Raw genomic sequence first — 14,644 nt, forward strand, 5'->3', positions numbered from 1 at the left:
AGCAAAGAGACAAAATGCATGGTCAGGGCTGAAATTAGTTATATGACCCAGGAAAGACAAATCTCTATGAAAAGATGGAAATGCTGAAATAATTGCATTTCTTTCTGCCACATGTACCTCCCCCCACCATCCTTCTCCCCAGCTTGGTTAACTGGGACTTATTTGTTTGAACAGGAGCCGTATGCTAAGGATAGCTAAGCTGCAGACATATAATACACCTAGCAGAAAAAAAACAGAACAATTTTAAATCAAAGTGAATGATTACATTTCCCATTAGCAGCAATCAGAATCCCCATCTGGGCTGCCTGGAGAGCTCGGGCATGGGGAACCAGAGACGGAGCCCCGTCGCTGGTGGGAGCGGGAGCTCCCTGTGCTGCCCCTCTCCACTCCTCTACTTGAGGCACTGTGAACACATTAATAAACAGCAGCATTTACTGTGCACTTGGACTCCTAAGAGACCACTCTGCAATTTGCTGCTGTCAATAATATATTAACCACAAGGGGGTTGTAATGACATTTCACATTTGGCACGGTATTTTTTTAAAACTGATTTGGGAGAAGGAATTGTATTAGAGGCATATTCAGATGATGGTAATAGACAGCTTCTATACAACCTTCCATTGTGTCTTCTGTATTTTGTGAGCTAAACCAAAAGAGACTGAAACTTTTAATGGCAATAATAATAATGATACAAGCTGCATTCTGCAGTCTCAGTTCAAGGCCTAGTCACTACCCAAGGTGATTAATATCTGTGCTTCAAAGTAAGCAAGCTCAATTTCCTACAGAAAGATGTCTTAGCTTTGTTCCTAAATAAATACTGGGGCAAGGATTTTGGCTGCTACACTTCTGCCATCAGTAATTTTGTAAATATATGTCAGACTGAGGCCATAGAAGGAGTAAACCAACTGCAGCATTTCCACCTGGTAGGCTTGAAACTGAAGTGGAAGGAAACAGACCCAGACAACAAATAAATTCTGCATGTGAAATGATGCATAGTTTAGTTATGCTGGATATTGAAGAAGACTGGGCAGAGACAACCATATGCTGCAATCATCATTAGCTGACCAGATTCCACAGATAATTCTATTTAAAGAAATTACACTTAAACTGTGTGAAAAGGAAAACACTTTCATATTCAATGTGTATTCCACACTTTGCATATCTCCAGTGACTGTTACTCCTTTACTAAATGAGCAAGCTCTGTGGCTTTTCCTTACAAAACCCTTCCATTCCTGTTAGCTCTATAGATCCCACACGGCTAAAGAGGGTGAAGAATGTCATTCCTAAAGCTCTGTGCTTTCATGGAGGCTTTGGATTATGAATTGCAGGATGAACATACGTGCAATGGAAGACAGACAATCACAGGAGAAAAAATGTTGGATATGAGCAAGCAAAGCAATGGATTTTTAGGAAGCAGGAATTACCCATGTTTCGACTTTTAAAAGATACAATGGACAGATTAACCTGATTCTAGTACACATTTTCAAAGGCAATATATTTTGCATGCCTAGGGAAGTTACCTGGTCTGGGTGTTAAAGTGTTACTATGTTTTTTCTGAGGCAAGGAGAAGTAAGTCATAAAAATTTTATGAATGTCTCATTATGACAATCTGAAGTACAAATAGAGCTCATGACATCTGTAGGAACCTGTGTCTTAGACATGACATCACTGCTGTTTAAAAAGCAGTCACAGAGAATGAGGCTGAGTTTTTGTTCTTTTTTTAACATAATTACATATACATTTTTTTGTTGCTATTTCCTAGAAATTGGGGCACAATTGTTAAAACTGCATACTTTTTATCATGGTTTTAGGCTGATGAGAGGTATGCATGAGTTAGGGAGGAAGGCAAACCTCTGCTAGTGGGAAGAAGCCACTTGAATCTTTGAATGCATTTGAGAATCATTAGTCCTACAGCAATAGATTCCGATATAAATGTAAATGAAGGAATTACATCTCTATGAAAATTCAATCAATTAATCCATAATTTTTACCCGGCAACCCACTAAGAAAACATGGTGTAAAGATACTTTTTAACATTAATTAGAATTTCTCCTTTCTAAAAGAAATAAATTCATTTGGTATTTGTGGAATTATTTAGTGTATGCTCTTCAAAAAACAAATATAAGCTTTAGTTTTTGCAAATCTTTCTTTCCCTAATCCTGCTGAAAGCACTGACCTGTGAGAGAGGGCATTCTTTGGCTAATGTGCTCTGATTCATCTCTTTGAGCAGTTCCTTTAAGGCATTGCGAACTGTGGCATGGTTCCACTGCTCTGCTGGCAAGTCTTCCAACTTCGAACAACTGTTAAAACAGAAAGCAAAAAGCAGATAGAAACATCACCTTCGCAGACACTTACTTTTTGTGTGCAAATGCTACAGACCTTTAAGCAACAAGCACAACTCTGGAGTCTCCTGTTTGGCCAGCCCATCAAGGTGTTTCTCCCCTCTATCCCTCTCTCACTAAGCACAATTACCAGAAGATGTGCAGTTCAGCATACAGCTGCTGATTCTCCTATGGCATATGTGTGCATAACCATTCCTGCTGGGGCCTGATGGAGAGCAAAGAAACTGCATAAAGCCAGCTCCAGGGATGGCTGAGTAAAGCCATCATCTCCAACAAACATACTTCTGCTGGGGTAGAAAAACAAACATACATGCTGTACTGCCACTAACAAAATCCTTGAACAGTGAGGGCCCTCATTGTGTGGAGGCAAGACTTTGAAAAATTAGCTTCATTTTGTACAGTTTCTTATACTGCCCTTATCACTGAAGTATCCAAGAGCCTTTCAGAAACACATTAAGCCATATGCCCAACATCTGCCACGTGCAGTTCATTCTCACTTTCATTCCACAAGAACTGCGTATGTAGCGAAGCTTTTGTCTTCACATGACTTGTGCCTCTTTTGATTTAACAAGCTTATGGTTTGTATCTACATGCATGGGGACAGACCCAAGAAACACATCAAAAAGGTGGGAGAAGCTTGTCCCTGTCATTTCTGCTGCAGAGCCTTAATGCATGCTCTCCAATGGCCCCAGAAGGTGGCTCTGCCTTCTGCCTTTACAGCCTGGCTTTTCCCTCAGAGCCAAACCTTCACTTGTGCACGAGGAGCTCCAGTAGCCAGTGATCATCTTTATCTCAAAGTCATGGACTATCTTTTATTTATGTGGCACCCAGTCATTCAGGAACTTTGAAGACAAAGAATGAGATCTTAATCTCAGGTTCATACTCTTTGCTAACACAGATTTAACTCCTGGTAGCTCACACTTCTGAGGAAATGAGTTATTACACTCATTTTATAGCAGCTATAGGGTCTAGACACTCTTTTACAACTACATAGCAGAGATGCAGCCCAGTTGAAAAATTTTAACAGTATATAAAACCAAGGAAAGACCTGTTCAAGGAAATCAGAAAACCCAAGCACCATCAAAGATTCAACAAGAAAGGAATGTTGTTGTTTGGAAGTTTAATATCAGTGAGGCATCAACTACTTCCAAATTCTAAATTGAACTGAACAGTTGGAAGGTATGTACTTGTCACCAAAGGACACACACATATCCCTGTGGGCCCCTCTTCTGTTCAAGCCAAAGCTTTAAAGAATTGTCAGCAAGTTATTCCAGACTGTCTGTTATTTTTTACTCTTTCCTCTGTTGTGTTTTGCCATACAGCTATGGAATGCTGTGCAATGTTGGCTTATCTGCAGCTCTGGACTATACCATGCACTGCCAAGGACCCTACATTTGAGGACTCTTTAGAAGGCCAAGAGAGAGAAAGAAGAAAAACGGAAAGAAGAGTGGGAGGAAAGGAGGGTAAATAAGTATTGGGAGCTTTTGCTTTGCTAATCAGAACTAGCCCTCAGGGAAGGAAAATATTTTCCAAACGCCAAATGGAGCTGCAGTGACACTTTCCTTCCTTGTCTTCTGTTTGCTGGAAAGACCACTGGAGAAAAAAAAAAAAAAAAAAAGGAAAGTAAAAAAAGCTCTCTTCTTCCACATTCAGAAACTGGCTGCAGATGACCTGGATTTTTAAATCCTGCAGCCCCTAGAAAAAGGCAAGGAGTTTATTATTTGATAAAATTAGAACTTAAGAATTCATTAAATTATGGACTGCAGAAAGGTCTGCCTCTAAAAGCCCCGTATCTTTACTTGATTGGGTTTCTGCCCTTCCCCTCTCTGTTATCATATTGCTATTTCACAAAACACACAATATCAGTTGGAATATGCACCAAAAAGATGCCAGTTGACCCGCTCTTCTCTCCATTTTCTTTTCATTTCATCAAAAGCCCAGAAATTAATGAAGACAGGATGTGCTAATCTCTGTAGTAATGCTGAAACCAACAGAGCAGCTCAGAGAATAGGGAAGGACAGATGTTCAGAAACACCCACCTTTGTAATTGGATTTTCAATGTCACAACATGATAGACATCTTGTAGCATGTCGGCTACTGTCGCATCTGGTGCATCAGTCACATAACTGAGAGGGAGGGGATTCCACCTCCCAAGCTTGATTATTCCTGAAAAGAAAAGAAAAAAATCCATACTTTATATTTTATCAGCCATTTATTAAAGCCTTCAGTAAGGTTGATTGTTCCCAAGACCTGCCTTGGGGTTTATTGCAGTCGTGCCCAGAAAGATGTATTCTACTGACTCCTGAAGCAAACAGTTGGGAAGAACAGGAATAGATTGAAAATTTTTAGCAGACAGTTGTTGACATGTTCCTGACTCTTAAATTATTTCAAGGAAACACAGGAGACCTCCTTCACACCTTTCATCATAGCTCTAAAGCCTAGTTCTTAAAGTTAGAATAAGCTTTCAGTACTCTCCAGTCCTGATTTTGCAGCCTACAAAAACTTTTCAGTAAATAAATGCATTACTTTTGACTTAAACAGGAAAATTCCTATGCGTGGGCTTTCAGTACTGTTACAATCTAAGCATGGTAGGATTCCCAGTGTGGATGGATGCCACTGGAAACCCACCAAATAGGAAGAGTTCACTCCCAGATACAAGTTGCACTATGCAGACAGTTGCTTTTCTTTGTGGAAAAAGAAAAAAGAACCAAACAACTGCAAGCTGCTGACCGCAGATCCAAAATAGCTTTTTGGAGGCGGGGGAGAATGCTGTAAGTTCTATTTCTACTTCTGTTCATTCTTTAATAGGGATCATCACCTCTTCTGGATGAGCTTGTCACAAAGACTGTAAACTTGGATGGTAAACCATTTGGTGCAGAGGTATTATTTCTGTTCAGACAATTGCAGAGGGCCCACCCACACCAAAAACAATGACTAATGCGAGGAACAACTTCCAGGAAGACACCAAACAAAGAAAGCCACAGTGCCATCTTACATGACAGCAAAGCAGTTCAGCCTTGTTCTGCACTATTGCCACTACAGCTTTTATTCCTTCCTTCATTGTGTTCCCATTGCCCCACTGTTCTGCTCATTTAACTTTCCTCAGCTCAGCCCTACAAGACACCATTCTCCCCTTCAAATTGATGCTTTCTGAGGTTTCTTTATATACTCTTTGATCTTTGAAAAGACATCCATAAATTCAACTGCCAGGAAAAAAAAGTAATACACTAATGCATGAGAAGACTACTTCTTCTGAGATAACAGGCACGCCAAGAACTCCTCTTGGGTATCTGGAAGGATGTTGCGATGCCAAGAAACTTCAACCGTCTCCTCCTCACTTTGTACTCCCAGCTCTTCACCAGCTCTGGAACTAGCTGAATTGCAGTAAATGACAAAAACCCTTTATCTTGATCTCCCAAAAATGATCATGTAATAAACACCACATAGAAACAGTGAAACAAAGCCTCTAGCAGAGACAGGAGACCGTGAAGTACCTGCTACAGAGTATTTTTCCCCATTCCTACACAGATTGAAGAGGAAATAATTTTAGTACAACTCCTTTTCTGTAGGACTTAAATCTTTGCATTTACCACCAACGTACTGTTTTGCAAGGCATTCTGTCACCATATACTAAAAGAAGCTAGAAGTGACCTAGTTCATCCTCAGTGGCACAATTCACTGTTACATACTGGTACAGACAGGCTAATACCTCAAGAGCAGATTAGAAAGCGTTTGGCAAAGAGAGATATTGTCCAAATGAAACAAAAAGTTACTAAGTGTTGCTTGGTATCCAATGCCTGAAAATGGGACATAAACAGAACAAAAACATTTCAATGATGCACTGTTTCAGTATTAAGATTTAACAATCTGGTGCTGAATATGCTGCAGTATAAATAGTGCCTGGACTCAGATCCAGTAGAGTAACACACAGCACTCATTCACAGCACCGTATGTCTCCAGTGCTGGCTCCTTGAGTCATATTCCACTTGCCAAGAAAAGCTGTTTTTCTTAAGGGGATAGTTTACTTAATGTTATCTCTGGTGACAACAAGAAATGCATATAGTACAGTATATATTAGTCATTAAATGAGCATCAAGGGTCCACTGAGTAAAATAATGCTGGAAAAATCACAATTTAGCTGCTGACTTCCTTCACCTCCTCCTGCTATATAATAATTTAAAGCAAAATCACCTAAAAATTCAGAAATCTATACTGGCTTCACAGAACACTTGGCTTCCTATGTTTAACCTCGCCAAGTTTTCATGTAATTGAAAAAATAAGCATCATATGTGCCCCATAAGTCACATCTAAATTGGTAATATTTTACAAGAGGCTTTATTTTTCATTCAATTAAGGAAACCATTTAGAGAGCACACCATCTGCAACTGCTGGGGCCTGGCAAATGCTGGCAAAGGACAAAAAGATGGTCGGGAAGCACTGAAGTTACTAAAGGTGTCCCCAGACTCAAAGGGTTTGAGGAAAAAAGCCCCAGTGCAGTCGGAGTGCACCACGGGAAATACTATGCAAATTGTTCTACAGGAATGTCTGCTACTACCTGAAGTTAGGGACGTTTTATTTTTTATTTTTTTTTAAATCCTCCTCTACAACTGGAGAGGAAATTGTTTTGGCTGGATTTAAACAAACACAGGTGTTACCATAATGCTCAGTGCCTGTGCACGTTAACACCTGCTGGGAGTCCTTTACTCTGTGTTACAGCACTGCTGATGCACGCTATTTTTTCAGCCGGTGTGATATGACGTGTGAAATATTTCTTTCCAGAGCACATTAAGCTGGTCCAAACTATAGCCAGAAGCCATGGTTTCCATTCAGCCCCTCAGCAGACTTCACAGGTGCTTGTTTCATGGCACGAACCCTGTACTTAAGGCAACTCTTGGGCTATGTTTGGGAAGATGATGCCAGCTTGTTGAGCAAATATGCTCTCTGCTTCCTAAGGCATCTCTGAACGACTGCTCAGTAAAAACTGAGCGGGCCAAAATTTTCCACCTAAAAAGGTCCCCTCTTATCCAGACTGGGTGTTTCTAGCATAACAGCAACCCTGAGATGGAAACAGCCTGGCAGCAAGGGGTCACTTCCACAAATGCAATTTTTATTTTTCCTCTCACTGACTTCAAATGGTACAGCTCAGGCCTTTAAAGAAATCACTTCAACCAGCCTGGCTGAGCTTTTATCCTACCACAACTGACACCTGGGACAGGGAAAAGGAATGAGCAAAGGTCACTGTGTTATTAATGAATATACTACTGCTCTGGGAGTATCACTTCTCTATCAGCTCCAGACCTTCTCAAAATTATGTGTGGATAATGCACAGCAGATCAGGAAATCCAAAAACACATCTCCCTTGAGGTGCTAAAACTCTTCTGTTAACAAATCTGATTCTCTTTCCTGTATCTATTGGGCCTTTTTCCTGTCAAAGTTTTTTGAAGGGAAAGCTAACAGATTTTAATGTCTGCACACACTCAAGAAATGACCATGCATTAGAACAGCTCTCAACTAACCAAGAAACAATGGAATGCAGCCAAGGCCAGTTAGGCAATTAAAAACAATAAAGATACCAGTTTTCTCAAATGGGTTTTTTTAAAAACCTATTTTACAAGAGATTCTCTATCCACACTGACTGTTGGTTCTTGAGCGACATGTACTTCTATAGTCAGGTCTTTCATTAACTTTAAGCCTCAGCTTCATCAAATGCAGACTGCAAAAAAAGAGAGAGTAACTTTGTGTAAAATGTGTGTAACTCCTTTTACCCACAAGAAGGGCATAACACACCAGGGGCAAACTTCTGTGAGCTCAAGTGTCAGGTTTGTACATAACAACCACTGCAATTTACTGCTGTTGCTCCACTTAAGCCAGTGATAAAATCATCACAGGATCTTCATGAGCTTTATTTTATCACCTGAAAAAATGATGCACCTAAAGCCCTGGGATTATTCCTAGGATGTTACCCCACTGAGATATGAACTGAATGGATGCAAGGCTGGGGCTAAAGCAGACTTCCAGAATAACTACTTTGATCAGGAGCATAAAATGACAAAAGGGAGAAAGCTGCTTCCTAGAAAAACACAGCTAAGCTGGCAAACTCCTTTTATTATTATGTAGCTCACACTGTCCCAGAAAAACTTTATTATCTGTATGGGCTCAAAAACCTCATTTTTCATTGCAAATGGAAAGACAGCCACACAATACACTCATTCCAAGAATGCCACATCTGGGGTTTAGAAAATACATATTATAGCCTAGCTATGACACTTCCTGGTCCTAAAGAGACTGAAGACCAGGTCCTGCATCTCCCACTCACCTGCACAGTGAGTTAATCTGGATAGCCCCATAACAATTACTGGAGCACCTCAGGTACTCTCCCATACATCACGGCTGTATAATCAAACTCTCAAAATGGGGCACTTCCCAAATTTCTTTTTGTAGCTAAACAGACCAAACAGGACTAGAACATGCTTCACCCTGTTACTGGCTCCCTTCAAACTACCTCCTGCTCCCACCACAGCTTTACTCTAGATTTCACTTTTCATAAATTACAAGAATAACTGAATTACATTAATACTATGAGTATTCATTTAAGATGTAATTTGTTTTAAATGCTAATCTGCCAGGGTTAAAAGTGAGGCAGGTGTCCTAGAATTTGTTTGTTTGAATCCCAGAGATCCCAGGACCATAATCCAAGAGTTGTGGACTGCAAACATGAGGCTGGTTAAAGAACACAACCAACATTTGCTGCTGCCTTGAGAATTCAGTCAAGTAGTTTTGATCAAACATCATGTTTTTTAACAGCAGCTCTTATCAAAACAACAGACACCCAGAAGAAACTGCAAGCTAGCATTAACACCCAAACACTTCTGATTTCTTCTATGACTCCAAATGAAAGACCTCAAAAAGATCCCAAATAAAACCCCACTTCTGAGACCCCCAATCCATTTCTCTATCAGCCACTACTGCAGGACTCCCCTCCAAGGCAGTAGGCTCTTGTAACAGTGACTGTTTATCCCCTTCAAAGGCATCTTGTCCCTATGCTTTACCATGCAATTTTCCTTTGTTGAACTGTGTTTTGTTACAGAAATTGAAAACTGCCTGTCCCATGTAATAAGTACAAAGAATTATTTATTCATAAATCAGTTTGCAGAAAATCACTACCCTGCAGTACATAACAACTCAGCCTGTGTTGCTCACCTCTACAATGGCAGTAGTATATCATCACACTGTAACAACATAAACTCATAATTTGTAGTTATTACTGTTAATCCAGCAAAGTGAACGACTTTTCAAGCAGAAAGGATGAAAAAAGCAACAGGAAAAATTACAAGAAAATGAACTGATTATATTAATTTTTGTATTATATTATTGAGCCGTCTTTTCTAGCTTTTTGGAAAATCTAATAAAATATTATACTGCCTTTGCCAATTGTTATAAGGGTGCCTATATTATTCTATTGAATTTCAATCAATGACACATTGGGTTAATATGAAAAAATAATCAGGAGATTATTTTTCTTCTAAAGCATCTTTCCTCAGAGTGTCCCAATGCACTTTAAAAACATTAATGAACTGGACTTTGCAACATCCTACATGTGAGGTAGACTGTATTCTGCCAATTGACATATCAGTGATGTAGTGATTGAAAGCACACAATGAACATAATCCTATGCTTATGCCAATACAAAAGAAACCCCCTCCTTCCTCATTTCAGTCCATAATAAATAATTCAGTGAGAGAACAGGAATAAACTATGTGATTACACTGTGATGTACACATCCACAAATCAACAGGAACACCCACAATCCCAGAATGACGAATGCTCCACCCCAGCTCATGAGACTTGTGCAACTTCAGGGCTCTGCACAAAAGGGTGACCTTCACCCAAGGGGAAAGCACAGGCGAGCTCTGGCAGCTCAAAGCCCCTTGAACTGCTGCTGCTGGAAGTCTTTGCTCTTGCTGTTCAAAAACACTCTCATAAACTCTCTGCGCCAGTGATGGTTTACAGCACAAAACAACACATCTATGAGCCAGTCAGTTTAAACACTTTCTGGCTTGCACATCTGTATCCGCACACAGACTTTAATGTACCCTATGCATTTACATGATTACATATGATATTTATATGATTATATATTAAAAATTTTATAGAATCATGGGGGCAATTATCAATAGAAAGCCTGTTAGTGTTACAAGGTTTAATGCCAAACTTCAGAGTACTTTCATAGATGAAAATCACTTTGATACATGAAGCTTGGTTTTGCGTTTTTAATTTTTTGAACGCTAGCATTGCCTCCTCCTTTCCTCCAGCATGACTGTACTGAAGTATTTGACTTAAATAACATACACTAAACAGTTTAATGGCTTGTAATTCTACATATCGGGTTTACATTTTACAGTAAAAAGATTGTGCCTCGTGTAATAGATGCTGCTTCACATTTGGGAAACGTTATGTGAGGACCCTGACTTTTATTAGATTAATTTAATATAGGCACTAAGTTACTAGACTAAATTAATAAAGATCTTCTTAAAAAAAAAAAAGAAAAACAAGTAGAGGGGGAGAGAGAGCGAACAGAATGAACCCACAAATTAAATAAAATTTTCTGGATCTTGTTATTTTGGAAGTCTTTATTTAATTTTCCAACCTCTATTCAGTTTGAAAAAACAGTCAATAATTGGTAAGGAAACAGGAAAAAAAAATTGATGTTATTTACTTCAGGGGATTATTTTTAAAACTGTTATATGATAGAACAGAAATACCACAAATAAATAGAAGGGCAAGGAAGCCAAGGAAGTACTATTAAAAAAACAAAACAATGGGCCATTCACTTAAGTTTCCAGAGTGGATTCAATGATCCTTGTGGGTCCCCTCCATCTCAGGATATTCAGTGATTCTGAAGTATTTTTTACATTTCCTATATTACTTATAAAACTACCACCTCCACTGAGGGAAAACACATTCAATCCTGTCTTTTCTCATTTTTGGGGTAAGTGAGCACTTGCCTTGGACAGCAGGAGCACAGGCTGTGCCTCCTGCCACAGAGCAGTGCCTGCCGAATGCCCTTGAAATCCAGAGTGCCACAACTCAGCTTATTCCCCGACCAAAGAGCTTCTCTAGCTGCTGCCATGAATAGAGGTTTGCTTTGCCATCTTAAAACCACAGCTGCTCCTCTTGCTTTGGACATCAGCTGCTCTCTCCTCGAGTCCCAGAGTCCCTGGAAAAATGTGCCATTTCTCTGCCATCTCAGTGCGGCACCAGGACCTGTCTCTAATTTAGGGCAACCCAGAGAGCCAACATAAGCAGATACAGCTAGTGGGGACCTGCAATGTGCTTCCAGCTCAGCCTTACAGGCTGAGAACTGGGGCTTTGGTGTAGTTGTCTAAGTTGCTAAGAAACATGAATGCTCAACAGGTGGTGCTTTCCTCCACTGCACAGCCATAAACAATGTCTGGATCATCTTGCCACAAATTTTCGACCCTGTGATCATACTGCCACCTCACCACCTACAAAGGGCTGCACATGAGTAAAAGGACCAGAGCTTTACACAGTCATTTGCTGCCCAACCTTCTTTGTCAACTTTTTGCCAGCCCATCACCACCAACACAACCTGCCTCACAAGACATTCAGCAAAAACAGGGTATCTGGACAGACAGCCTTTGGTCCCTACCTTCCAGAAGCCCTTCTTGAATTTTGTATGATGTTTCCCAATGGAGAAGAGAAGAGGTAGAAGACATTTTCCTTCTTTGAGGAAAACCCTGCATCTGTTTTTAAAAACATGCCAATGCCTCAAACTCCTTCAATTCACCGGGCTTCAGGGCTCGCCTATAAGCTTCACATGGCAAACCAGTACTGAGCAGTAAAACCAGCACAATAGCATGGCATTACAGCTGAATACATAAAACATGCTTTAAAGGTTGTAAAAGAGCATTGCTAACAGGACATTGTAGTGGATAATAAGCTTAGAATTAAGCCTACAGACATTGTTTGGCCTTGTATGAATCTGAATATCCTGCCCACTCACAGTACCAGCTACAGAGTGCAGAAAGTCTGGCTCAGACTGCAAACACACAGTAGCCAACTATCTTTGTGTTGAGTCAACTACAAGTAGATTTGAAAATTCATGGGTCTCAAGTCCAAAGAAAAATAAGGGCATACAGCATGCTGTGCTGCACAAACAAACCCCTAAACTAATGCAGTTTCATATTCTGGCCTATGTAGTTTAACAGCTTAATCTCTTTAGTGTAAGATTTGGGTCTTGGGGTTTTCCTTAGCTTTATAAAGACTAGCAGGATGTTTTTTTCACTAAATTACTACTTTTGGTTTGCCTTCTGTCTTTTCTTTCCTCCCACAAGACATTCAGTTCTCTACTTCCATGAGAAAAAAACAACATGAACAACAGAAAAGCTAGTAGGACAGCATATAACTATTAGGATAGAAGAGCAAGTATTGCTCAGGAAATAGAGGGATTGAGGACTTTACTGATAATCTCAGATGACTGCTTCCATTAATTCAACATGACTGCAATAAGTGAAGATACAGTTGCTGTAATTTTTGCCATTCAACCCCAAAACTTTCTGCTCTTTGCAGCTGCCTTACTGTAAGAGTACATCCAGATCCACATAGGATCAAAAAAATATACAAAAGCTTGATCCCAGTATCTCTAATGACATTCAGTTAAGAACTAATTCCATCATGAAGCAGATAACAAGGAAGGTAGCATTTTCATTTTAGCATTTTTATATCCATTTTTTTATGGAATCAGAAGTATCCATGAAAATCTGTGTGCACATGTACATTTAACAATAGGCAACAGACCAAAGACTGTTTGTTGGTACTTATGCTCAGGTCTCACTGATAGCACAAACAGGTAAAATGTAAGGGACTAAACCTCACCCTTCCCTTACATATTGATCAACTAGAGAGAGACAGAGAATATTATCTTTAAGGTTGTAATATTTCTTTTCAAAATACATTTTAATAACTCTAGTTCTTAATTTGGGCAGCATTGCAAATTCAGATGAACTTGAATAAATTAAGAAAGAAGTTTTCCTTTACTGACACTTACTACAGTTATAATCTGATCTCAAGTTCCCCATCCTTTTCTTTTATTCCCAGGAAGAGCAAAAAAATTCTGCATTTCTGACAAGTCTAAATAAAGCTTTGCTGGTTACTGAACTATGCTACATTTCCTATCAACAGAAAACAAAAGCGGAAAAAAAAAGACTAGTTCACCACTAGAGGAGATGACTCAGAGCAAGCAGGAACTGTTACCAGACTTAGAAAAAACAGCTTTCCCTTGTGCCGTTGATGAGCCCACACTAATGCTGAGATGAACCTAGATTTGTTTTCTTAGCCCACATCTTCCTAGAACTGAACCTATTTTCTTACAAAGCCACCAGATCCTTTTTGGATCCCATTAGCATTTTAACTTCACGTTAGTCATTTTGTGAAGAAGAGACCAAAAAATAGAAAGACAAATAACTATTTTTTTTTTATCTAAATGATAAATTTCTGTGCATATGGCAAAGAATGGAAAGAGTTATTCACATTTTGGATCTGGAAGTTTGCAGCACACACACATCATGGAAATGCTCAGAAGCATTTCCACTTCCCCACTTCTTTAGTAGCAGCTAAGATTGTCACGTAATCACAGCACATAGAAACTGTCGAGCTGCTACAAAGGAAAGTAACTCTATCCCAGCCAAAACCAGTGTGAGTGTTTAATGGACAGACACTTCAAGCCTCAACAGCCTCAGGCACTGGTGGCACTGTGAACACCCTTGTGAAATGGTGGAGAGCTCTAGTACCTCCTCTCACCTTCTTTCTCTTTCCTAAACTCCATGTCATGTTCAAATAGAAGAGATACAAAAATGCTGCATGGTAATATTTCAAGAGAAAAGGGAGGAAAGACTGTCATTTCTAATCATCTCCCAAAGCCCCAGGTGTCTTGGGCCCACGTATGCACAGCTTCTATGTGTGAAAGCAGAAAAGGAATCTAGAGTCCCATTCCCAGTTCTGGGGAATATAATTAAAGAAAGATACAGTGGGATGATGCCTTATTCAGAACATGGCACCAACACTGGAAAATCCCTGGAATCTACCAGAGACACCATTTCACCATAAGGGCACAACCTATACTCCTGCCAGCATTCTCCTCTGTACCACAAATACAGAGTATCTGACTGGGGAGTTCAACTAATAATACTCTGCTAAAGGAGAAAACAAGATATAAATAACTACTTTGTAAAGTCTTATGTAGGCAAATGAAGACACTGCACACATCTGCTCAAAAAATAGGC

The 14,644-nt window shown here is 39.7% G+C and overlaps 1 protein-coding gene across 3 annotated transcripts in view; it reads right to left on the reverse strand.

Annotated features, from left to right (window-relative positions):
* Positions 1–14,644, reverse strand: part of SATB2 (SATB homeobox 2) — a 127,537-nt gene that overhangs the window by 68,208 nt on the left and 44,685 nt on the right. For all 3 annotated transcript variants that reach the window (XM_079311373.1, XM_079311372.1, XM_079311374.1), the window contains 2 exons: positions 4,382–4,508; positions 2,177–2,300 (listed from right to left, as the gene is read on the reverse strand). In XM_079311373.1, coding sequence (XP_079167499.1) covers positions 2,177–2,300; positions 4,382–4,508 — 251 coding nt within the window. The remainder of the gene's footprint in view (positions 1–2,176; positions 2,301–4,381; positions 4,509–14,644) is intronic.

The sequence above is a fragment of the Erithacus rubecula genome (genome assembly GCF_903797595.1).
Source record: "Erithacus rubecula genome assembly, chromosome: 8".
NCBI lineage: Eukaryota > Metazoa > Chordata > Aves > Passeriformes > Muscicapidae > Erithacus > Erithacus rubecula.